Consider the following 25,604-nt stretch of genomic DNA (forward strand, 5'->3'; position numbering starts at 1 on the left):
AGCTGGCATGTCCAGCAGTACGAATTACAGCAGAGGTTACATGTCATCTATTGCTAACGTAATGGGAATAGTGTTCTGGGTAAAGTGCAGGAAGGGATTGAAGCATTTGGTTTCTTTGCTTGCTCTAGCAGTCTTGAGCATGTCACTGAAATCTGTTTGGACCAGACTCTGCTGCTCTTACTGATGCTAAAAAGTGCCTTGCTTGCTAAGTAACAGAGCGGATCCAGATTGTGTTAATGCCAGAGCTCAGGGTCATGCCTTTTCCCCAGGCTTTCCATTGAAAGATCTGGGTCTCGTCCATCTTTAGCATCCCCATTAGATGCACATATTCATGGAGGACACCACGCACTGTGAGTGAAAAGGATGGGGTCTCCCAGATTGCACTGTGCCTAGGATCTACTGCAAGGACTTTCCAGTCTCACCGGGGTCTTGTTGCATGGCCCTCAAGTTGGAAAAGTTGAAAATGGCTGAATGAACATTTGGGCCTCAGACTGTGTGTGCTCAGTTATATCCCACGTTCAGAAACCCTGGTGAAAAGTGCTGGCATAACCTCTGCTTTTTGGAGCCACACAAGACAGATGCTATGCTTCCACATAGTTTCAGCATTAGTGTTCTTAGAAATACAGCCCAAATTTTCTCAAGTGGACGGTACCTGTAAATTCAATTATGACACATCAGTCAGAGCCTGGAGAAGCCTTTGTTGTGACAGAAACACACACCGTTCAATTTCTGTTTAAAATAATTATTTTCATTATTAAAAGATAAATATGTTGCAGAGTTTTTTTCTAGAAATACTTTCTTGCTAGTGAAGCACTCCGATCCTTTGAATGGATTTCTTGTTTTTCTCATTTTCTAAAAAAGACAAGGAGTAACTTGTGCATCTTTTCCGAACGTTGAGGAAATCTAGATGACTGGCTGAGATCAAATGCCAAATTTTTCCTGGCTAAAGTTCCCTACTAAATCCCATACTTACAATGAGATTGCTCCTATTAGTAACTTCATGCTTTTATGAATACAGAGAGAATCAGGACTACATTGCCAAGACAACAGCCTTGCAGTTGTTCTTTGTCATATCAGTTACCCTTGTAGGAGAAAGAACAGTGTTGCTTAATCAAGTAGCCCTCTTTTCTTTCATGGAAATTTCTTTATGCAGAGTGGCTAGGTCTCCGAAGCATCAACAAAGAATTTGCAGTCTGCCTTGTTGGTGCCAAGTTGTTCCTTCAGTGGGATATTACCATCATGCAGAATCAGAGCAGTACCTGACCAAAATGACACATGATGTCAGCCTTTCAAGCATATAAAGCTTTCGTTATCCCAGTACCCCACGTTGTCAAAACAGGTTTACAAATTCCTGCTGTGACACCAGATGCACAAAATACAGTGTTTGTGGTGCACTGGAGATGTTTGTGTGCATGCAGTGGCGTAAGAAGCTCTGCTGTCACGTCCTTCTGCCATCTTGGGAATGCTGCTGTAACCTTGTTCTCAGACTCCCACTGTTTTATCCCTGAGTGTAGCCGGGAGGGATATATTACAAATGCACAACTTAGTTTTAAAAGACGAGGATGTGTTGGTGCTCCTGTAGTTTTGCACTGGCTCCTAATGCAGCCAGCCAGCAGTTGTACCAGCTAAGTGCTGTTCCTGGCACCAGTTCTGTCCTATTAACACATGGCAAAAATAGCATTTACACAAAAAGGCACTCTCTAGAATCAGTAAATCTGTCCAGACACAGATGGGTTCAGTCAAACATCACAGAACTCAAACTTTGCATGTCAGAACTGCATAGACACCATTACCAGACACAGGAAAAGTATTAATTCATAGCTTCGCATTTTTTTTGGTCCATGTTGCATGTGTTTTCCTTTTGTCCAGCTTCATGTTCTGTTTTCTTTTGTTTTCTCGTGACTAGACTGCCTCTTTGTCAAAGATTCCTGCCTCAAAGTCTAAAGCAAAGTCATTGCTTCCTCCAAGACCCAGCTCAGCTTGCTCATTAACTGCTAAAAGGGCCACTTTTCTCGATACAGACAGTTATTATGTACGGCCCTCCTCAGCAGGCCCAAGAGACTGCCTGCCCTACTCAAAATCAGATGCTAAGGTAAGGTAGCAGAGTTGGTAGAGAGAGGTAGCTCGGAGATGTGTAGGTAAATTCCCTTGATCACGTTCTCTCCCCGCTACATCTGGGTAGTTATCTGTGAAGTTTACCTGGGATTAATTTCCAGTGGCAGGAAAATTTATTACCAGGCTACGTTATCTGTGCTGCAAATAGGTAAAAATGAAGCAAATTCTCCAGAGGAAACATAAGTGAAATTTCCTATAACTAGCAAGAGATGTCTTCTTTCTGTTGATGGTATGGATGCTGCTTCATTGACTGCTGAGAAGTTGCACCCATTTTGCACATGGGTAAGTAGCAAAACCAGCAGTACTAATTCGTCTTCCAGGAGAAAATTTTAAAAGGCGAATTTCAACCAGTTAATACTCTGAAAACCAATTAAATCCCCAGTGTAAGAGCGTACAGTTCTTATCACCAGCAGCAAGGGCAGAAGCCAAAGGCTTTAGGACCTTAGGCTTTTTGGTCTGTGCCTAGGACCAAGTTCAGGAAGTTGCAGTATAAGTTTAAAGAGATGGTTGGCTTCATCCGAGCTTCCCTGTGTTTACTGTTCACTCGTCTTACAAATGTTGATGCTGAGCTGATGACTGTTACATCATTTAAAAGCTGTTTTCACTGTGCTTGGTGTGTCTCGTACTGGTTGGGGCCATCGTTATACTTCATCATCATCAAATCACACATCACCAAATAACATAGTGTGTGGTGTCCCAGCATTGCGGGTACTTTGCAGGTGAATTCACATACGAATTTCACACTGAGCACCAGAGGAGTTCTTTTACTTTCTGTTTGTACTAAAAAAAAAACCTTTACTAAGGAACCAAATGCTGAACCCATTCATATTTAGATCAGTAGATGATTGCCTTTGTTTTGACGGAGATGATATCTATGATGGCTTCCCAGGGATTTAGATCCCAATCCAGTAGTCCACTAGCATCCTCTGCAGTCACTGGGAGATACAGCTTTGCCTTCAGTGGGAGTAAAACCAGTCACTGATACATGCTCAGTCAAACCTGTAGAAGAAGGGCTTTGCCTGCTACAAGGGGAGGGTTTATTTTGAGGAAGCAGGAGCTTGTTCAAGGTAGGGTGAGACTGGCAAAATACCACATTTGGGAAATACGCAGGGAAATCTCTCTCCAAAAAACAGAGGTCTGTCCGTACTGGGTACCAGAGCCAGACTTCTCCTAGTGAGCGTTTTTGTGCAGTAAAGAAGCACCGAGGAGCTGATCAGAGCATGGGAAGTGGCTAGATCCGACAGCTTCCTGCATGAATAGTAAACTGGGCCCAGAGAATGAGGCTTCCCCTTTGTATATAGGTTGAGAGAAATCACGGGATGGAGTGGGACATTTTGAAAACTAAACCTCTTTTTATTTTGTTACTATTAGGATGGAGTAAGCAAGAGTCCTGAAAAACGTTCCTCTTTACCAAGACCTTCCTCTATCCTTCCTCCTCGAAGAGCTGTATCAGGAGACAGAGACAGAGAGGAGAACTCTCTCTCCCTCACAGCATCCCTTTCCTCTTCAGTACGACGGACCACCCGTATGTTTTTTGCATGTTAACTCTCTCCTACTGCTATGGGTGTCTTCCACAACAAAAGTGAGACAAATGTGAAGTGGGCAACGCAAAATATTCTGATGTATCTTAGAAAAGTGAACATAAGAGTTAAAGTTGTGAATTTGTTGCTTCACAGTAACGATCTCCCTGCGCCTCTAGTCCTAGGGTAAAAACCCTCTCAGGTGAGAAATGCGAAGATGTTGGCCAGTGGAGTGACTCAAGGAAGTGAGGATAGTAAACCAGCCAGGTCCCTTTATCAGGACTAATTATATTCACTCAGAAGCCAAAAGGAATTACAGGACAATGAGAATTTTAATAAATACTCCCATAACTTTTTGCTAGATTGATTTCAGCCTAGGCCTCAGAAATTGGATGTGACTCCCTACTTTCCAGTAGGAATTCCTGCAGCTTTAGGAAACAATTTCAGACCTTTTTAAGAGAACCTAAGGGAAGTAGATGATTAAATTCTACCAAAAAAGAAGTCCTTTGAAATTCTTGGGTGATGCTCCAAGGGTAAAACAGAGTGACTGCCAGCTGGCACAGCAGTCCATTCTCTAGGCTGAGAGGCCATGGAGTATTTGCCAATGCGGTGAAGGGCTGAGGGATGAAAATTAAATATACCAAAACTACAGAGAATTGGAAAAAAAGTTTCCCTTTCTATCTCAGTTGATGTAGTGAAAAGGTTCTGGTTTAAGGTTGGTTGGGAAAGGAAGAAACTGTTCAGGGAAAACTGAAGGTGGGATTGGAGTATGTTCAATGTATCTGGTGAGTCATGTAAAGAATTTGCCTTTTTTTGTTGTTGTTTTTGTTAAGTGGCATGAAATAAACAGAATGACAATTCTGAATTAACAATCACTTAACTGGGATTTTGATTAGTCACACTGCCCTAGAGAGGCCCATTGCATTTATAATTCCCAAACCTTTTAAAGGTGAAAATGCATAACACCTGCTCAGCGCTGGGGTTCGCAGGCTTTGAGGGTTGGTTTGGTCTTTCTCTCCCTGAGTATTCTTAGCCAAGCTTTCCTTTAAGCAGCTTATGGCGAGATCTCAGCTTCTGTTCATTTGTCTTTGAGAGTTACCAGCAGAGTGGGCTGCAGAAAGCACAATGCCGCTGTTAAACTGATTTTTGTCCTCAGTGAAAAGGACTGGTAATGCCATTAACAGGGAATGGAGCTGCTACAAAATGTTCCACTACTTATATATTTTTAACTTGCTTGTCAGTGTAACTAGAATATGACTTTTAATCAAGGTTGGCTTCTGTAGCTGCTTTGTTTCACTGCACTACTTGAAAATAGCAATTGAACGTGAGGGACATCTGCCTGTCCACACAACAGACGTGTTCACCATCAGCTGAATGCTTGCCTGGGGCTCAGCTGCAGAGAGCAGCTGCCCATTGGTGGTATGCCTAGAGTTTCGGGATTACCATCAAAATTTTCACCAGTCTGGTTTAACCCCCAAATCCGCTGACCTTGGTGACGCAGTTCTTCCTGGTGAGTCAGGCTGCCAGGCCAAGTCCTGAAAGCTGCATTCGGATGGTGCTTCTGGTTGCAGTCTCAGGAGGCACATAAAGAAGCAAAGCTGTATTTCTGTGAGTCTAATGCTGTTTTTCTTGCACGTAGGATCAGAACCAATTCGTAGCAGAACAGGAAAAAGCGGAACTTCTACCCCCACTACTCCTGGCTCCACTGCCATCACTCCAGGGACACCACCAAGCTATTCCTCCCGTACGCCGGGCACTCCAGGGACACCCAGCTACTCCAGAACCCCACACACTCCTGGGACCCCCAAATCTGCCATACTGGTACCAACTGAGAAAAAAGTTGCCATAATTCGCACTCCTCCTAAATCTCCAGCCACTCCAAAGCAGCTGCGAGTTATTAATCAGCCTCTACCTGACCTCAAGAACGTCAGGTCCAAAATTGGATCAACAGATAACATCAAATACCAGCCTAAGGGAGGGCAGGTAAGGATTTTAGTCTTTCTGTTCATCCATATGTTATTTAGCCTCACGTGTGCACCTTCAGGATGGGTATGGGATGGGAGCCATTTTGAGTTTCCTCACAAATGCATTTAAGTGACATTAAATTGCAGGGGTCGGGACTGTCCTCAGAAAAATTATCTTGCCAGCTGAAAACTAGCAGTGCCTCACTGAGATCAGGGGAGAAGTTTCAAACAAGAGATGGTACTCCGTGCCATAAATATGTTTTAGCCTGAGTACGAGCAGTTGTTGCTTCTTTAATCTTCATTGATACCAGAAAAATAAGGAGGTTGGCTTTAATTCATGCAAGTTCAGCGTCTACCTAGATAGATGTTAGCAGGATTGCACAGCACCATGACCTTTCCCTGTGGCATTTTACATGCCATGTGCATTGTGTTGGGCAGTGTTAATGAGAGTTGTAGCCTCCAACATGGTAAATCCACCCCAAGTTGAAGATGATGGGAGGAGACGGATATTAGACTTAGCTGTTTTTATTGCTTCAGAGTGTGAATGAGCAGGCATAGGACTTAAATTGTATAAACTGGAGAAGGCATATAAAATTAGAAAAGGTGAATGTGTAAGAAGGCAGATGGCGATTTTCTGTTCTCACTTTCTGAAAGCAGAAGAATTCACAGGCACGTTGATGAAATTAAAAGCTGAAAAAAGGATAAAGTTTCTCATACCTTGTACAGTTACACCCTGAAGCATATTATCATGAGCATTGCTGTCCGCTAAAGACTGAATATGTATGTAGGGTAAGAAAATCCTGTTGTTACAGACAGAACTTACTAGGCATTGAAGGGGAGAGGAAACATAGAGGCTTTCAAGGTAAGCAGGAGCTTGTGAAGACTGCGGAAAGAACAGATAGGGAATACCATAGATCTTCCTTTCATATTGATTGTGGGCACAACCCCACCATGAAAACGCTCTGTGTCCCCAGTTCCCTTTCACTTTCCTTGGACCGTTGAGTTACGGCACTGTCAATGTGAGTGGATTCTGCACAGGTTCGCTTCTCAACCACCTCCAGGGACAGGACATCAGGGTGATTAACATGCTTCCACATTCAGCTGTCTTCAAAGCTAGTCATCCTGGGAAGCTGGGTTGCACAGTGTTTCCAGATCAGATACTTCTATAAATATCTGGGTTTTGGAATACACAGTGGAACATACAGAACAGTAAGGTTTGCCTAATGCTGCCTCAAAAAAAAACAAGCAAATGAAAAAAAAAAATTTTGATGTTGCTAACCTATGCCTGCGGCTGGTCTTCCAGAGAAAAAAGCAGGCTCGTGTTAAACAGTAAGGTATCTCTTAAGCATTGATCCTGTTTTCATGGTAAATTAACACATTCAGTGCTTCCCAGGATTTGGACAGTAGCCAGTTGCTCAGATAAAGTCGAGAAGATAATGCCTCAGCAAAGGTTCTTCTGCCTTTATTTTGACAAGTGTTGGTGTAACTATTTTGTATGAGGCCAGCTCTCACTTGACATATTGCATAGCAGATGGTCAGGGGGCACAGGGGCTTGGAAGAGAAGTTCAGACAGCGCTTCTGGACTGGCAATCCTCGTAACAAGCCCAGCTGCTGGGCATGGGGCTCAAAACCAGCACCATGTTAGCCTAACCTCCTCCTTCCTGGTGCTCTCTGTGGATCGTGAGCACTAGAGGACCACAGCGAATTGTATTCCTGGGTAAAAACCATGCCCAGACAGCTTAGCAGTTTGACAGTTGCCCACAGTCTATGCTGTGTAGTGAAGAATGGCACAGCAGTGGGCATTTCACCCTTCTGGGGATCACAGGGGAAATCTGCTGAGAGGACATAATGTCACGGAAGCCAAAGCGTTTTTTAATTCCCACTGCTGGGTGGCCACTGAGCTGTGGGTTGGGCAGAGGAAGACTCATGGAGTTTTGGCTTTGTGTTTCCTTTATGCCATGGTTGCTCAGTCTAGACAAAAGGCTTTAGGATTAATTCTTTTCCAATTTATGCAGTTGAATTGTATATGGTCTGTCAGAGGAACACATGAAAGCTAATTTCATTTCCTTGTGTCTGCTCGCTTCCTTAACGCCTGGTGGCAAGTACTGCACTGGCTAAAATGAGCTGTTATCTGCTATCTGCTTTTAGTGATGATACATGAAACAAACAGAAGGCTGCTCAAGTTTTATAACCTGAACTGGAAGTGCTGATAGCAGTAACCACAGGAAAAACTAGCAGACAAAAAGCCAGCATATATCTGGGCAAGTTAAGTACATAAACATGACATGCAAATCGCTAAAGGAATACAGATATGCAGCCCAAAACTGTCATTTGGAGACAGACTATCCTTTTACCAGAGGCATATCTTAACCTAGCACAAGGTCTTTTGTTAGCTTACAGCTGTCCTAGAGAAAGCAGCCGCGCTGTGAAACTGCCAGAGGCTGAGGTGCAGAACTGAAACAGCAGGGGAGGTTTGAATGCTAAATAAAAGAAGTGCAGTGCTTCAGCCTTGAATTTCATCAAAAGCTCATCAGCCAGCAGACTGATTTTAATTCAGCTTTAACTTGCCAGCCACGGAAACAAAGGAGAGAAATTACTCCACCTGACAGGAAAAAAAAAAAAAAAACACGTCTAGGGGAAGAAGCAAGCCAACACTGCAGTGCATTGAGCTCCTGCATTGAGCTCCTGCGAGGAATAGATCACTTGAGATGTGTTTAATTGCTGTTCTGCAGTCTGGAGAAATGAGGGCTGCTCTGCGCTGTGATGCAGCCAGTAGGTGGTTGTCTGGTTTTCTCTTTATAGTAAAGTATGGTGAAATGGATCATTCTTGGCAAGGCTCAGAGGCGATTTGCTCATGGGTATGTCTGCTGGGCTTCAGATGGATTTTAGCACTGCATCAGCTGTGGAGGAAATGCTGTGCTTTCAAAAGTAACCCATTTGCATCTGTTATTTCTCAGACAGCCTAAGGGAAGCATGGGGGGAGCTGGGGGAAGGGTTGGAAATCTGTTGCACATGCCAAGACTTGGGTTTTGCTTTTCTGTTTGATTTTTTTGTCATCTTGAAATTCTGCCTATGGATGTGGTTTGTGCCATGTCAGCACACAAAAGTCATCAGCTGAATCTTTTTGTTACTGACCAGGTAGGGTATTTATAAAGCATCATAGGCCAGCAACCAAGGATAAAGCCAACTTAGATTTCTTTTAATTTAACCTTGAAATTTAGATATAAATCTCAGCCATGGGCAAGAATTTCAGTGGTTGTGAATCAGCACAGCCCCATAAAAGTGAGCGGGGCTGTACAGACTGGAATGCTATACATAAGGTCAAAAATATCACTAACTATGGTAACAGCCAGGGGCCTTGTAAGGAGTAAGATGACATGTATTAAAATTAAATCCCCCACCGTGTTGGAGAATTAAATGTTCCTTGAAGGTTTCTAGGAAGATTAAAGAGAGAACTTCACCATTTTCCCTAAACTGTAGAAAACAAGGTGCATTTAGTTATGGGTCAGAAAGTCTGAATAAATTGATGACACCACTGTTCAGCAGAACCTGTTTAGAAACCACAAAAATGCTGGCAAAAATCAACAGGCATCAGCAATAAATGGTAAAAGAGACCAGTACATGGAAGGATAAGACACCTCAGAGCTGGGCAGAAGAGGAGGCTTGAATAGATGTCACTGTCTTTGCACATTTTTTTTTGCTTGAGTCCTTCCCTGTTAGCTTCAAGATCCATGTGGTTGGCAGGAGAGATTCCCCCCCAATGCACAAACACACACTGCCCCATTATCACAATTGATGACCTGGTCTGCAGAGAACAGTGGGCTCCTGACGTCTTCCCTGCCTTAGCTGCAAAGCCAGAGCAGAGACAGACGTGTTGGTGGCCCACCAACAGCTGGAACACCTCCTGGGAGAGCTGCAGGTCAGGAGGGTATTCAGCGAGTTCCCCTTGAGACATCATCTCGTAAGTCCTCTTCCTTCTGCTTCATGTCTTTGTGCCAAGTTACAAACACGGATGATGGCCCAAAAATCAATCTGAAAATCTAGATGATGTGCTATCAGTGCAGCGGCTGATGAAAAGCATCCTGGAAGACAGTGGAGAATACAGGCACAGCAAAAACTGCGGTCTGAACTGTTACTTAGTCCCCTTCTCTCTCATCTCCTTCTGGCACTTTTTCTGCTTATCTGTTGCAGTCTGCTACATAGATGAGTCCAAAGCACTTTGGCTCAAGTTAAGAGCCTCTCTGTTCAGGACAAAAGTGATGAACATAAATAAGCCCTAAGGTTTAAGGTAATCCCAGGCATTGGTGCTTTCCAAAACCAGGACCACGGGAGGCATCTGCAGGGAGAGGTGGATCGGCTCCCTGCACGTTGTAACCTGGCTGCTGGTTGAGGAGTTGGCTACTGAGGGGCTGGGAGGCAATTGTTTCCACACTGTTAGCTGCGTTCATTGAAATCAGTTTGTGAATTTACCAAGTCAACACTTCTTAACCATAAGGTAATTTCATCTCTGTCAGTCTGTTTTCGTTTCATTTATACATTCCACGTTTTGTGGATTCAGAAGACATTTACAGGATTTGTTCTAGACTGAAAATTAGGGGAAATGTAGGAAATGATGAGTAGCTGTTTGTCAATTTGTATGTTTGCCTGTTTACGTTTAAAATTAGAAACTAATCCATCCGTTGTTAATTGCAGATCTACAAATGCAAAGAGAAATTAGGAGTTTCAGGCACAATTTCAACACTCTCTCACAGCTCAAAAACATAATTTTTAAGTTTTCGAAATTTATAATTTTGGCTGATCATTGCCTATTGTACAGAAATAACATCTTGCAGCTCCTGTGTTCAGATTACACTCACTTAATGGAAAGCTTGCCTGTGTATAGTTAAGCTTTGAATTATTCTGGAAAAAAAAAAAAAAAGAATCCTTTTTTCTGAGTTATATTTTAGGAAAAAAAAAAAAAAAAAAGTAGCAATCACTGCCAGGCCCTAGCAAGTTTCAGAAAGTTTATTTGAGGAAAGGTGTAAAGGTGTTTGGTTGGTAGAAATGAGCAGGGAATTGGGACTTTCAGTCCAGGTCTGACGTTCACTCGATCTATGGCTGGAGGAGAATAACTTCATTGCCATGCCTCAGCCGTCTGTGAAATGTGCATCACACTCATGGAGGACGGGCTGGGAACCCCTTTTTGAACAGAAAACCCCAAAATCCACTTACCACAGCAGCAGCTTAAGCAGCTGGCTAATGTTAGAGACAAATCCTGGCCGCGATGTACCATACCTGTTGGTCTCCTTAATGTAGCAAGGGGAGAAGCTGTACCATTTCCTGGGGTAGGTTGAAGGTACCAGGACATACATTCCTCTGACAGCCTGAGTCATCCCAGCAGCAAGTTCAGCACAGGAGGCATTTTCAACTCTTCTCTAGGGAGCCTAGATTTTGGCAATAAAATGGAGAACACTGTTCTTATTGGGAAAATGTTCAGGCAATACACAATCTGGACCAGAGCTGTTTAGTTATCTAATAGTGTTCTATCTTGCATGGGAAAATGAAAAAAAGTTTAATGCTGGATGGGAAGGGACAGGAAAGGAAAGGATAAAAACCTTAGTTGTTGTCTTGGAATTTTGGATTTGGACAAGGAAAAGAAATGCTAAGGGTCTGCTTAGCTTGGAGAAAACCAGCTTGCTTAAAAAAATAAAACACAAGATGTTTTTCTGACTTGGACTGACCAGCCTAGTTTTCTCCATTATGCTGGAGTAAAGCAAGCCCAGGCATTGTGACTCAAAATTCATTTTTTAAAGCTGTGGAAGTGTTTTAAAAACCTTGATACTTTGATACCCGAGGTTATCAGTACTCCTTCCATGAATAGCAACCACTCCTTCTAAAATTTAAGGATCAAACACTGTTATCTAGCAAAATCTGTTTTGTGTTGTTTTATTTATTTGTTTGTTTGTTTGTTTATGGCAGTACTAAAACACTAATTCATCTAAAACCCAAGGATTTTACTGATTTATTTTGCTCCTAGGATTTTTTTTTTTTACTTGCAGTACATGAATCTCTTTCGATTTCCTTTTCCATTCATTTCACCAGCTCCCCAGATTTAGTGAGAAGTATAATCACAGAGCAGTTGTTAAAATGTATCTGCCCTGGATCTTGCAGTTCCTCAAGCTGTCTGTTAGATTGAGCTTTTGTCTCTTGACTGTAAACTCTTCAGCATAGGAAGTGGTCTTTCTGCTTTGCATTTTCTAGCACAATTACACAAAACCTCCCAGTATTTCTACCATAATCATGCAATCAGAACAAAGTTTACCATGGTAGATGTTAGATTTAAAGGTAAAATATTACTTTCTGTTTCACTGATTAATTCTTTAAGAGACGATCACATTTGTTTTTTTTCTCTGTGATAAATATGAAAACATCTTCTAACAGAAATCTATGTGCTTGGGGCAATTAGTAACGTATACATGTATGTCATATTAATCAGTGGCCTTGATAGAAATATTCAAATTTATTTAAAGTATGAGATTTTGGTAGTAAAGATGCCCTCAGAAAATATTTCTTTTGCTCTTGTGTTATGCTGCTGGTGGCTTTTCTTCCCTTTACTTATACTGACATGCCTAGATCAATGTGGCCACCTTATTAATTAGATGAATCCTGTGATGTGCAGATGGGTGGAAAGAAGCTTGCAAGTTCTTCACAGTGAAGGATGTAAATCAGCCCTCATTATCCCATGCAAGTACTAAAGACATGGTTGATTGCAAGGCTTTTCTTTTATTTTATTGACACTTCTCATCAAAAGTATCTATTTTCAGTTTGTAATTGTTTTATTACAGTTCAGCTGTTCAGGCCAAAATACTACGTGGCCAGTGTCTGCCTCTGGCTATGTTTTTAAAGGTCAGAAATGAACCTATTTTGCTCACCCTTTGCTAAGAATCAGATGTGGATGGTACATTGTTTTCTCCATGCAGTGTCCAGTGCAGCCTCTTATTTTGAATCTCACTGGTGCTCAGGCTGGCAGCTTTGCTGGTGTGTGCAACCAGCAACTTCTTGTGAGTAAATTCAGTAACAGAGGCTGAACATCATCTCAAGCTCTGTGTGCAGATGTGGAAAGTCTGGGGCACCCACTTCCTTTTCAGGGGCTTTGCTAGGTCAAGGAAATACCCTTGCTCTCCCTTTCCTCTACCTGTAGCCTCTGCCAGGAGCATCAAAAGTGTAGTATCATTTGTCCTTGGGAGTGTAGGGATGCGGAAGCAATTAAAACTGCTTCTTGATTCTAATCAGGTGCTGAACTTACCCTCACTTCCCATGCACAACAAACTCTTGTCTTATTAAATCCCTTTGTTAACCAGCAGAGCAAACACTGAAATAATGTCTAGTTCCTGGGGTGCAGCTGTGTCAAATGACTGTGATGCTGTGCTAAGTAGGAGGAACCTGCCTTCTTTGATAAGTTGTTAGGAATCTGAGCTTTTTCCAGGATCACAGCCCCACACAGCATGTTCAAATGACAAGTGGAACCAGGCTAGAGTAATTTTAAATGCTTTAGGCTCAGTGTTTGTGGTAGAACTTCTCAAAGACCATAATTGCATGGCAGGGAGAACATAAATCATCAGCTTCTTGGAAAATGCATGCAGAGCCTGTAATTTTATCAGCTTCTCAGTTTTTGTTCTCTGAGTATCTTCGTTTTGGTGTGCACCAGTAAGCCACAGGAGAGAAGGTTTTTTATGGATTATCTGCCCAGACACTGGTAAGTTGTGGGCTTCCCTTGTTGTTGGGAAAGTTGAACTGAATGATTAGAGGCAGCAATGAAACTTAATTCTTTGTTTTTCATAAGCTGTTTTCAAACATTGCTTTCTGTAGCAGTGGGGCACAGCTGAACCAAATTCTCTCTTGCATTTCTCTGCCTTCCACTCAGAGCGTCCACAAATTCCTGCTCGTGGTGAATACAGAGATGCGGTACTGTCAGAGGAGGCCTGCTCCAGGCCCCCAGCAGGAGGGTGTTGTACATTAAGACTTTGAAATCCAAATTCACTTTCTGTGAACCGCCGTAGGGAGCCATATATCTCACTGGGAGATTCAGAAGTATTGCCAGCGAGTTGCTTCTTGTCCCATCGGTCAGCTTAACCCCAAAAATCCCTCCTGGTCTAGTGTAGACGTGGCTCTCAGACCACAGCCCCTTCCTGCTTAGATTGCTAGCCAGGCCACTGTGTGTAGGGAGTTGAAGTTTACCCTGCTGTGTGCTGGTCGACATAGGCTTCATCTCAATAACTCTGAGAAAGGTATCTTCAGCACTTGGCTTCTTAGCTGCCTACCCGAAAATGCCGTGCATCTCCCAGCACTTGGTCAGACAGCTTTCAAACAGCACAGAAGGCATTGGAGCACAGAGGCTGGACAACGTGGTTTTGTGGAATAAACCCAGCATTGTCTCTAAGGCTTTATTTTTCCGCTGTGGTTTTACTTCACCTGGCTATGACAAACGCTGAGGAACCTCACCTTGTTCTAATTAAAATCCTACCATCCAGTCCCTGTGCAGCGTATTTTGACAACCCAGCATCAGATCGGTAGGAGAGAATTTATCCATCTCAGACCGGTGGGGCAGTGGGGCTATGAGGGAGTCTGTCAGGATATTAGCCAGTTGGGCTCTTTAGTGGGTGTGAAGAGAAGGCAGTCCCGTTCCTGCTGCAAAGTAAAATGTTCCCTTTCCTGAATGAGAGCACAAGCAGGCTTGATCTTTCATTTAATGCGCGTGTATATTAGAATATAGAATTATACATACATCCCTAGCACACCTCCACCCCCACACAAGATGTACATACGCGTTCAGGAACATGGAGACCTTCCTGGTGAGTCATGGTATTTGTGCTGTCTCTATCCCAGGCAGATGCATCATTTAATTCCTTTCATCAAGTGCCATCGTGAAAGTTTACCATTTTCTTTTTGTAGCTCTGTTCCCTCGGGAGGCAGTTCAGAGCCTCCCTGCTCTGATAGTTAAATTTCCCTCTAGATTCCAGCTTCAAATAATTCACAGTCCGTTTATGCTCTTTGTTTGCAAGCCAAAGATTCTCTTTAGCCTAAATGGTGCCTGTCCCTCTCTGGTACTTTCCCTCTGATGTTTATAGCCCGATTTCCCAAAGGAAACAAAGCTCATGCAGTCATGCTGTCTGGCTGGCAGTCTCAGCCATCCTCAACTCATTTGTAACTTGTTGGCTGATTTCAAATAGTGCTGGTAGGGGAGCAGGGGTTACAAACAGATGCAGTCCAGCCAAGTTGGGTGATAGTTGTTGATACAAAACAGACCCAGCCCCACAGCGCCACTGGGGAAAAGGCAGTGATACCTCAGCCCCTGCTGCACAGTCAGAGACGTTGGCTCTTGCTTGCCCAGGCTAACAGACCTGAGAGAAGCTAGGTGGGTATTGCTGCCAGGAGGGGTAGGCCTTGCTCAGGAATACAGGATGGAGGGATTACGTGGTTTAAGGCATTAATCTGTGGGATTAATCAATTTGTAGCATGCTTTGTTACAGAGGGCAGTCGTGATGTGAACATGTGCAGGGTTATCGATGTATTCCAGGGAAGGGAGAAACAGATCATGAGGAAAACCCTGGCTCAGCGTGCTTCCTGCCTGTGCTGGGTGACCAGCAAGTCCATATCACTCATCTCACTTCAGCCCTCAGCACAGGACATAAGTGGTACATAGGTCTCCTGCTGGCCCCTCTACGCAGGGGCACATTTCACCCAGTGAGACAGAGAGGATAATTGAGATGATTGTTCCACTGCGTATCTGCTAGCTGGGTCCATGGGCCATGAGACTCGTAATCTGTCAGACTTGTGGGTGCAAATCAACCTTCAGGCACTCGATCAAAGGTGCCCTCTCAGCTTATCACCTTGCTTTGGCTTCACTTTTAAGCTACAGGCCCCCAGTCCACAGCACAGAGGTCTTGTCATGACCAAAGTCAGCATTTTCAGAGCAAATTCATCCCTGTGGCCATTGTGAAGAGGTGCTGCTGATCCGTTGCTGAGAGATGTGCTCAGAAAGTGCTAGGGAGGCTTTCTGTTTTGCCCAGTTCTGTCTGGCCCGAAGCTCTCTGAGACCGCGATCTGACTGCACATTTGATGTGTGTCTCAGTAACTAATGTGACACCTATCGCATATGGTACCAGGGTACATTTTTTAAACCAATGGTATATTGAAATAAAACACAAGCCTAAAACTCCAGTGGCATTTCCTTTCATGTTTCAGTGTGCATTGGTTTACTTACATGGATTAAGCAGACGGGAGAAAGACAGAAATCAGCTTGCCTACTGAAGATGCCCTTGTGAAGGGCATCTACCAGGGTGGCCTACCAGTTGTGGAGCTTTCTAGTGCTGTCATCGCCATCACTGCCGAGTGTGCCATTACCAAACTCTAACAGTTTAGGCCAGGAAGCATTTAATGTCCTAATGGGTTTGACTGATGTAGTGCTTACACGATACGTAATGAGGGGGACCCACGGAACAGCTTTCTGTGAAGAAATCCTTTTCATTAGCTGCAAAGTGTGGCCCTCGGGAAGCTTCTTCTTGGAGTTTACTGGACGCAAGTTAAGAGTAGCACTCCAGCTGCTCAGTGCCAGAGGATATTTGACTCGGTATCTAGGTGTGGCACTATCCCCACTGCAAGAACTGCAAAATCTGATGTCCCTGTGAGGCAGGCAGATTGTCTTTTCCTAGCGTGGAGAGGTGAGGCACAGAGGAAGTGAGTGATTTCTTTCAGAGGTCTAACAGGGAGCCCGGAGCAGTGTGGGGACCTGAAACCAGGAGGCAGAAACTGCATGGGGTTCTTCCTCCTACGGAGCACTTCAGCTGGTGTGCAGCTGCTTTGTGTTGCTGGGGTGGTGAGAAGCAGGAAGAAGGTAACCCATATATCTGTGCCTGTCTCTCTCCTACATATCAGTTAGTCCCTGTAGTTTTACCTAAAACAGCAGCCGACAGAGCTGTGCTAAATGATATTATTGAAGGCGATAGAAGTGTCATTTAATAATGAATAGATAATGCCCAAATGAATATGGTTTGTACAGGAAAGAGAGTATGAACTCATATTGCATATTAGTAAGATAAGAATGAATAAAATCCACCATAATATGTGAGTAATGACCTCATATTTAACCCAGAGAAGAGAATACGCTGCACCAGCAGCACTCTTTGAGTAAGTAAAAGCTCCTGGTACAAAGAAGGCCTGGCTAGAAATCCTACTCACACACCTGCAAAGCCTAATGCAAGTGAGCACAGTCCCCTGCCCTTGCTCAGACAGGAGCCCGGAGGTGGTGTCACCCAGGCGTGTGCCCAGGTGCCCCTGCCTCCTGCTAACTGCCCCCAGCAGCACATCGTTCCCTGGGAGCACAACCACTGGTGGCACCTGACATCTGCTAGGTGGAGGGACTGGTTTGATGGTCAAGGTGGGACAGCAGGGCTTGGCCTGTCCTTCAGAGAGTTCCCTCCAGGCACTGTCATATGCCTGCAGTGCCTCCGTGGCTAAGGTGACACAGGAGAAATACAGGCCCCTGGCATCTGTAAGGGAGGCTGGCACCATCACGGGAAAGTCAGGTGGCATTTCTGCCAAAAAACAAGTCCCCGGAGGAGGAGAGGCACAATGCTGCTAGCACCAGCACGTCGTGGCCACCAAATAGTACAGGCAGCGCTGAGAATCAGGAAACAGGGGCTGCAGCAAGAAGTGTCCAGGTGTTGTTGTTTTCTGCACTGCCCTTTGGTAGAAGACAGGAGAGAGAGAGCAGCAGTGAGCTCTGACTTCAGCTTAAGCCATTTGTCAGTCACCTTTAACAGGACACACTGAGATCAGAGGTCTGCTGTGTGAATGCAGACACTGTTAGGGCTGTGTGGCAGGAAGAGGGGTGAGATACCTCAGGATTTCAGCCAGTGCCTGAGCTGGCTGGGTCTCAGATTGCTGCGTTGAAGGCTGGAGTGCAGAGCTCTGAGAAAGAGGGTTTCCATCTGCTCGTGTCCAGCAGGAACACTGGCCATCACTTAGAGAGCCTATAACAGGCTTTCCAAGGACTATGTCCAGGCAGGTAAGGGATTCTTTGAGCTTTTCAAGGAAAAGCCACCTCTCATCTCTCCCAGTATAAAACCTCTCTCCTTTGCATTTACATGTAACTGCCATTTCAGGAGGTAGAAAAAGAGCATATGCTGTGTTACCATCCTAAGCACAGAGATTGGTGTGGCTGACTTTCTCACATTTCAATACAAGTGTCAGAAGAAGGAGTCACAGCAGGAGGCAGAATTACTCTGGCTCCCTTGTCCTGCACCCCGATGGAGTGTGTGTATTACATATAGTAAGTTACCTCCGATTCCTTTTAGGTTAGGATTTTAAACAAGAAGATCGATTTTAGCGATATTCAGTCCCGGTGTGGTTCCAGAGATAACATCAAACATTCTGCGGGGGGAGGAAATGTAAGTAGCACAGCCAGCCTGTGAGCAGGCATCTCCACTGTGGTGACCCACCTTGCACAGCCAGCCCCCCTGTCTCCCTTCCTCTGAGCACTATTTTCCTTCTTACTGCTGTTCTCACATGTGAGTCTGGTCTGGTAGTTGTGTGAGCCCTGTGTTTGCAGTGGTGGCCTTCTGATCTTCCTCCACAGAGCACAACACATTGCCAGGACCTGGCCAGGAAAAGAAAATTTAAAAGTTTGGTTATCTCTAAATCCCCCAGGGTGCTGTCAGTTCAAGTCCAGTGCGAGCCAAAATGGTCCAGTGCCTTTCATAGCAGTGGCCTGAGAAAGTCTTTTCCAAAAGACACTCCAGCTCACAGTTGGTCGTCCCCCAGCATGTTGCCCTTCCTCAGCTAACCTTGTCGGTTACGAGTGTCATCAGAGAGAAAGAAAGGAAAGAAAACACGAGGACAAAGAAAGCTCAGAGAATGGGTGTGATCAGTTAGCGTGCTGAATGCTAATGCTGCAGCATCATTCCAGCGTAACCAGCTGAGGTTGCTCAGGGTGTGATCCAGCAGTCACACTGGAATAGCATAAGGAGGGTTTGACCCCTCTGGTGAAAATGATCTCTCCTCAAATAGAAGAGCAAACCAGCGGCGTTGCAGTCAGCTTGGAGCCCCTGCGTGGCCTGGCCTTGGAAGGGCTGCAGCTTCTTAAGGCCTGCTAACACAGCCACACCTGGGAGCAAAGCAGGAGCCTTGCTGTAGCTGTTCCCGAGCTGGGTTCAGTGCAGCCACAGTGCTGCAGAAGGAGACGGAGGGTGCCCGTGCTGCTGCCTGGCTGAGCAGTGCAGTGCCACTGCTGCCGGTGGCTGAGCACCAGCGCAGGTGCAGCTGCAGGAGTCGCATTTGTAGACTCACCAGGCTCTCTGCAGCAGATTGAGCTGAAATGCATACTCTGTTTAGCTGGAGAAAAACATGAAACAGATGGCCAAGAAAAAAGCAGTCACCAAAATATTCCCAGTTGTCAGGATGCATGTTCAAAAAGCAGAACCAAACAGGGCAGGTCCTGCTGCATGCAGGGCTTTGGAGTATCTACCCTGAAAGGAGGCTCAGGAACATTTTAAAAAGAACCTACAAACTGATCTGCTTCATCCTCCTCTTCATTTTGCTAATAGAAAAGCTTAACCCAGCTCTGTGATTTCCCTAGGTGGAAAGGAATCTTGCTGTATTAATCCAGGTGTTTCCTCCTTTGTGGCATGGTCTGTTTTCTACTAACCATCTCTCCTTTTCCAGGGGCTTGGCTCTTCCTCTGCAGGCCTTGGCTCTTTATGTATTCTGTTCCTTTCATTCTTGTAATCTGTGTTTGTGTGTGCTTTTGACAGGTACAGATCGTAACCAAGAAGATTGACTTGAGTCATGTGACTTCCAAGTGTGGCTCACTCAAGAACATCCATCACAAGCCAGGTAACGTAGGAATTTATGGGGTGTGGGACAAAGGAAAGACTAATATTGTATGTGCAGGAAAAAACATGGATGACACCATTCTCTTTTATAGTCCAAAAGAAAATAAATACACTTACGTAATACAAATAATATTCTACTTAACTAAATGTATACAGACAAATATCTGGGACCACCTGGTTTAGAGATGAGATTAAAAGAAAACAATGCGGAAGGATACTGCAGACATGATGTCAGTTTGATAAAATACTGATACGCAGACTGAAGTTGGCAAAATACTTAAGCATATGCTTAGATCCTCTGAAAATCAATAGGACTGCAGCACATGCTTGCAGTTTGAATGTGTTGAAGATTTTAGATTTTACTTAAATGTGCAGTGTGTTAGAATCACAGAATGGTCTGGGTTGGAAGGGACCTTAAAATCATCTAATTTCAACCCCCCTGCCGTGGGCAGGGACACCTCCCACCAGCTCAGGTTGCCCAAAGCCCCATCCAGCCTGGCCTTGAGCACTTCCAGGGATGTGGCATTCACAGCTTCTCTGGGCAGCCTGTGCCAGGGCCTCACCACCCTCAGAGTAAAGGATTTCTGTTTTTCCATGTTATTCTGTGCTTCTCTAAAATCACTAGACCCCAACTAAAAAGGAACTAATCTGAATGTACCCGCATGCATCATGTCAGACTTTCTCCTGAGCCATTCCCCTCTTTGTTTCCTTTTTCTGTGTAGGAGGTGGGCGTGTGAAAATTGAGAGCGTGAAACTGGATTTCAAAGAGAAAGCTCAGGCTAAAGTTGGTTCGCTTGAAAATGCCCACCATGTACCTGGCGGTGGTAATGTCAAGGTAAGGGGACAGCCCTCAGGGAAAAGGCTACCACTGTGCCCTGGCCCAAATTCTGTGGTGAAATGACCAGTTACCGGAGCTGTGAATTCAGTGGTGGCTCTAAGCTGAGTGGGGAACGTTTGCTCAGCATCGAGCCCATTCACATGCCATTTGCTCCCTCTGGAATTTGGAATGATCAAGCTCACATCTACATCTAAGATAAATTTGAACCTTACAGTGAAACCTCCTGTAGTTTGTGCACTGGCTTTCCATCTGAAGAAAAACCTTGCTTAGGACCTCTGTATAGCACAGGCATGATATAATAATATTTTATAGTGTGGATATCCCAGAGGATCAGGACTACTGTGTGAAACATGAGGAAAACATCTTGAAAGTAAGGTCACCCCCACAAGCATTTGAAAATACAGATTTCAGAAACAAATCACAATGCCCATAAAATGTGTTACATTCATACAGCTAAGAACAGTGGTAGTGCTCATTAGGGCACCCATGGGAGACAGAAATAGTAAGAGAAGACGTAACATAGTGAGCCAGTGATGCATTAAACAAGGTAAAAAACCCTTCAGTTTCAATCCTTCTAGGGACTGAAGAAGCTTCAATCCTCTTAAAAGTTCTTAAAAATAAACAAAAGGAGTCCCAAATGATAATCTATAATGAGAAACTGCTGTGAATATATAATGCATTAAATTCTTTGCTTTCCTGGAACAGATTGACAGCCAGAAACTAAACTTCAGAGAGCACGCTAAAGCCCGTGTTGATCACGGAGCTGAGATCATCACGCAGTCACCAGGCAGGTCCAGCGTGGCCTCACCACGCAGACTCAGCAACGTCTCGTCCTCTGGAAGCATCAACCTGCTTGAATCGCCCCAGCTTGCTACCCTCGCTGAAGATGTCACGGCAGCCCTTGCTAAGCAGGGCTTATGAATTTGCTCATTTTGCGTTGTATGAAGTAATAATATTTAGGCATGAGCTCTTGGCAGGAATGGGCTCAGAGCAGGTGTTACATTCATTCTTTACCATGTCTAAAACTACGTCACATCCCAAGACTTGTAGTTATCATACAGTTAAGAGAAAAAAAAAAAAAGAAAAAAAAAAGAAAAAAATAATTAAATAGATGCAGAAATTGGCCTGATCTCCATTTACAACAGGAAGACACTGGCTTTATATGGGCATACAACTGCAGTATGTTACATTGGACAATTATTGTTGCTCTGCTCTGTCTTGCATGGAGTACCGTACTATGATAAAATGCATTTTTACCTTTCATGTGCCTGAAGGCCATCCACCTCTTTCTGAAGAGCCTTGTTAATATCCCAAGTTGCTCATTTTGCTGTTCTGTTGGTAGATGGGGGAAAAAGAAAAAAAAAAAGTTGCCCATTGTAAGTTATTACAGGTTAGATTAAGAGTCTGCTTACCAGAAGGAAGGGCGTATAGAGAAATTCAAGTTTAATTTAAAAAAAAAAAAAAAAAAAGTGTTATTTTATATAAATAAGTAGAACAAAAGTTGAATTAAGTTATTAACTTTTTTTTTTTTTGGACCTGGGTAATTATGTCAGTGTATAGCTGAAAAGCCAATAAATTATTTAACTAATAACTGAAACTAGTAGTTGAAAACATCCAAACAATGCTTGGGGAAGTGACGTAAAAAAGCTACTGAAAGCAAGCACTTCCACCCCAACGGACTTGTGTCTGATTAGAAAGTTGGTTAAGCGGCTAGATTTGTGTACGCACCACCGGTTTCACATCCTTTCCATCTGTTTAATACAGTATTATAGATATATATATTTCTCTGTGGTCATTTGTGATACGCCCTCCTCATATACTTGAATATTCTACTTTATTCACAGTATCTGTGTCTCTTGCACCCTTTGGTGTTGCAATTTTAGGTATGTAAAAGTAGATGTTAGCAGGGTTTTTTTTCCCTCTTCATAAAAACACATTTTAAAATGATGAAAACTTTTAGCATGAAGTTGCTTTCTGTAACAACTAAAAGCCGTGACCCTGTTTTAGTGCCAGATGCAAGTCTTTTCTGTGATGCTAGAAAAAGGATTCCTTCCCTCTTCCCCTCCCTTCTTTTTTTTTCCACAAAGTTACAATTTTTGTGGGGTCCAGAAGTTTGTAAAACGGTCTCCAAAGATGGTTGGGTTTGGATTCTGGATTTTTTAAAAATCCAACATAGTTTGGCTTTTTTTTTTTTTTTTTTTTTTTTAACTCCTGTAGTAACAGTGAATGTTAGATTTATTTATTTTTTTTCTTTTGCTAAAGTTGAAACACAAAAACGAGTATTAAGGTGTTGTTTCCACTCCTTCAGTGATGTCTTATGTATACACTCAGGCACTCAGATAACAGTGATAAGCATAAAAGAGATGCCTGTAAATTATAGTACATGAATAAATAAATTGAGCTCCCTAGACTGGGCTGCCATAGCGATTAATCAATAAATAGGGCATCTGAAAATCTGAGCAAAGTGGGATTATATTGACTATAAAAAGTATAAGAAAAAGTGTGCATAAAATATAAAGGGCAGAGATATATAAACATCCAATCTAATGGAGTTACCTGCGAGAACTCCAGCGCTGTCTTATGGACACTAAGAGAACACTGAAGGTAATAAGGTAGTATTACTCATCAGCAGGTAGTAATCTGCTGATACTATATGTACAGTAGACATTATCAAATGACCAGTTTACATTCTTGCAGATTGTTTGATCTTTTCCTTTTGAAATCTCTTAACTAAACTTTGCACTGTCAGTTGAGCTATATTTGATACATGTATTAGGTTAACATTGTGTGTTGGAAGCTTTTGATCTGTTCTTTTTCTTCCTTAATTTGTATGTGTGCGTGTGTGTGTGTGTTGGGGTTTGAACCAAAAAGACTCGTAGAGAACATTTTTATGTCTGTGGAGAAGGATTCTAATAATTAATAGCACAGGATTCCAAATAATTCAGGTAGTAAATGCACAGTTACTAAACAGTAGATCTTCAGTGGACCAAATGAGGATTTTGGCTAACCTGTCACAGCAGTACAAAGACAAAACAAAGTTATTAAATCTCTGTAAATTTTACTGAAAATGAACTCCTAACAGCCACACACATGACATTTCAGCTCTGCAAAAAGCTTTTTCACACTGTAAAGTACCTAATACTGTTGGTAAATCAGCTCTTTTATACAAAGGACAGTGAGCTTAGAACCATGCTAAATGGGTTCTGATTTCTGCCTTGTATTTGTATAGAGTTAATTAACTCTTGCATAGAGTTAATTGTATGAATTCACACAGAAACAAGTCAAAAGAGGTGCTTAAAAAGCCTCTTCCCATTTTTTCCAGGAGAGCAAAAGACAGAAAGAAGAAGAACAAGAAAAACACATCAAACAGTATTTATATCACATCGCTCTGATCACACACTATAAATTAGCCTTGCAGTGTTTTTTTTATGCCTTTTGCAAATGTGGGTGAGAGAGTCTATGGTACTACTGAACCTCAGCTTCTCTGAGGCTGAACACCAGCTAGTGAGAACAGTGTTAACTTGTGACTCGTAGTTTTTTGCCTTTTTTTTTTTTTTTTAATTCTGCTTTTAAAATTGACATACTCTAGATAACAATGCTTAGATCATCCACCTATGAGTCCAAAGTTAGAGTGGTGTAACCCACCAAGTCATTTATTTCATGCATTAAAATGAGCTTTCTTGTCTTGATTCAGGCAAAGACCTCTGTAATCGTAATCATCCTTCCATAGAAAGAATCCTAGAATGCTGTGGAGTTAGATGAAGGTAAAAGAAATCAAAGAGTTTTGTGCTGTTAAAAAAAAAAATAAAGTTATGTTACATGACTCTAGATGTTCACTGAAAAGCTCATATTAATCTTAACTTCTCAAGAAGAGTGTTGGTTTAAAAAAAAATGTTTTGTAAATATGTAATGTCCACTAAAGAAGATAGAGCCAGCTTCCTGGAAACTGCAACCATTGTGTTTCTTTTTGCAGGCATGTTGAGCCAGCAGGTATGTTGGGTGTTTGAGACCTAACTTTGTAACAAAGCAGAGATAATCCAGATAAATGGAACAGTGAAACCTGTTTGGATGGCTAGGGGAGAGCCCCAAATTAATAGTCTGTCAAATTGTAGAGACAAAAGGGGCTTCTGCCCCATCTGCAGAGTTCTGTTCCTATGTAACCACAAGCAGAAAGAAATCAAAGTTGAGCAAACCTCTGTCCAGCAACAATAAAGGAAAAACTAATATTGATGAGGGTAATTTTGTGCCCACCGGGGCCATGTATATTTTCACTGTACAGCAGTAAATGGTATTATCCATTCAGTGTTATGCTAAAGTACAGTAGTGACCTCATCGTGACTGCTTACAACTAGATGTTTGCCTATATACACGACCCAAAGGGAGTCGAAAGGCAGCCTGTGTGCAACCACATGTGAGCAGCAGTTTTTGCCGTGCTGGACCAAACACCGTTTGAAACCCAAGCACCCATGTCCCTTCAAAGGCAGATGCCTTGAAGAGTAGAACACGTTTGCTATAAAAACCGAAGCAGGTAGAATCTAGCCTAGGTGTGTGTAGAGTTCACCCTCTCGTCAGGTTGCTAGAGCAATTCCCGCTGCAACTCAAGCAATTCCCACTGCAGGAAGGTAAATTAGTTTCACACTTGGAAAAGTCAAGCATATAAAAGCCACTTCAACTTTAGCAAAGAGAAAAAGCCAACGAATAAACATGCTGTATGCTGGGATTTCAAGGAATACAGTCTGCTGTTACAAACCTGTGTTTTTTTCTGATAATTCTAGAGCCTGTTACCATAAGAGGCATTTCTTGAATGGCTGGTGGTAGGTAATTCATGTTTTTCAATCCAATTTGCAATTGTATTTGTTGCTGTATAGTGATTGTTTTGCAAAATAAAACCGCTTGTCATCTAATTGCTTGTGTTGGTTTCCACTGTTTGCCAAGGAGGTCTTTGAGCATTCAACCCCTGCATGAAAAACCACTGCACACACCTGCTGCTGTGCTCTGCCAAGAGAGGCCAGAGCAGATGAAGTCATGTTTTTCAGCCCTGTTACTGGCGAAAAATCTGATTTTACTGCTTGCGCAGTAAAAGGCAGCACCCATGGCTGCAGCCAGGCCGGGCCCCCCAGCCGCTGCCCTAAGATGGCGGACCCCGGCCCCTTCCCTCAGCGCCAAAATGGCGGGTGCGCTGGGGCGGGGCCGTAGCGTGAGGCCATTAACGGCCACTGGGCGACCATTGGGGCACTGAGGGGATGGCGCTGGCAGGAGCAGGGCTCGCTGTCTGCCTTGGAGAGACAGGTGAGCG

The 25,604-nt window shown here is 43.4% G+C and overlaps 1 protein-coding gene across 1 annotated transcript in view; it reads left to right on the forward strand.

The window, feature by feature from the left end:
* MAP2 (microtubule associated protein 2) overlaps positions 1-21,271 on the forward strand; it is a gene marked incomplete at its 5' end in the record, with an annotated part of 60,644 nt that extends 39,373 nt beyond the window's left edge. The window contains 5 exons of the mRNA XM_084289401.1: positions 3,487-3,640; positions 5,275-5,618; positions 19,390-19,471; positions 20,193-20,305; positions 21,014-21,271. Of these exons, the coding sequence (XP_084145527.1) occupies positions 3,487-3,640; positions 5,275-5,618; positions 19,390-19,471; positions 20,193-20,305; positions 21,014-21,229 (909 nt within the window). The 3' untranslated portion in view covers positions 21,230-21,271. The remainder of the gene's footprint in view (positions 1-3,486; positions 3,641-5,274; positions 5,619-19,389; positions 19,472-20,192; positions 20,306-21,013) is intronic.
* Positions 21,272-25,604: the final 4,333 nt, after the last annotated feature.

This window comes from Netta rufina (genome assembly GCF_964035555.1).
Source record: "Netta rufina genome assembly, chromosome: 6".
Classification (NCBI taxonomy): Eukaryota; Metazoa; Chordata; class Aves; order Anseriformes; family Anatidae; genus Netta; species Netta rufina.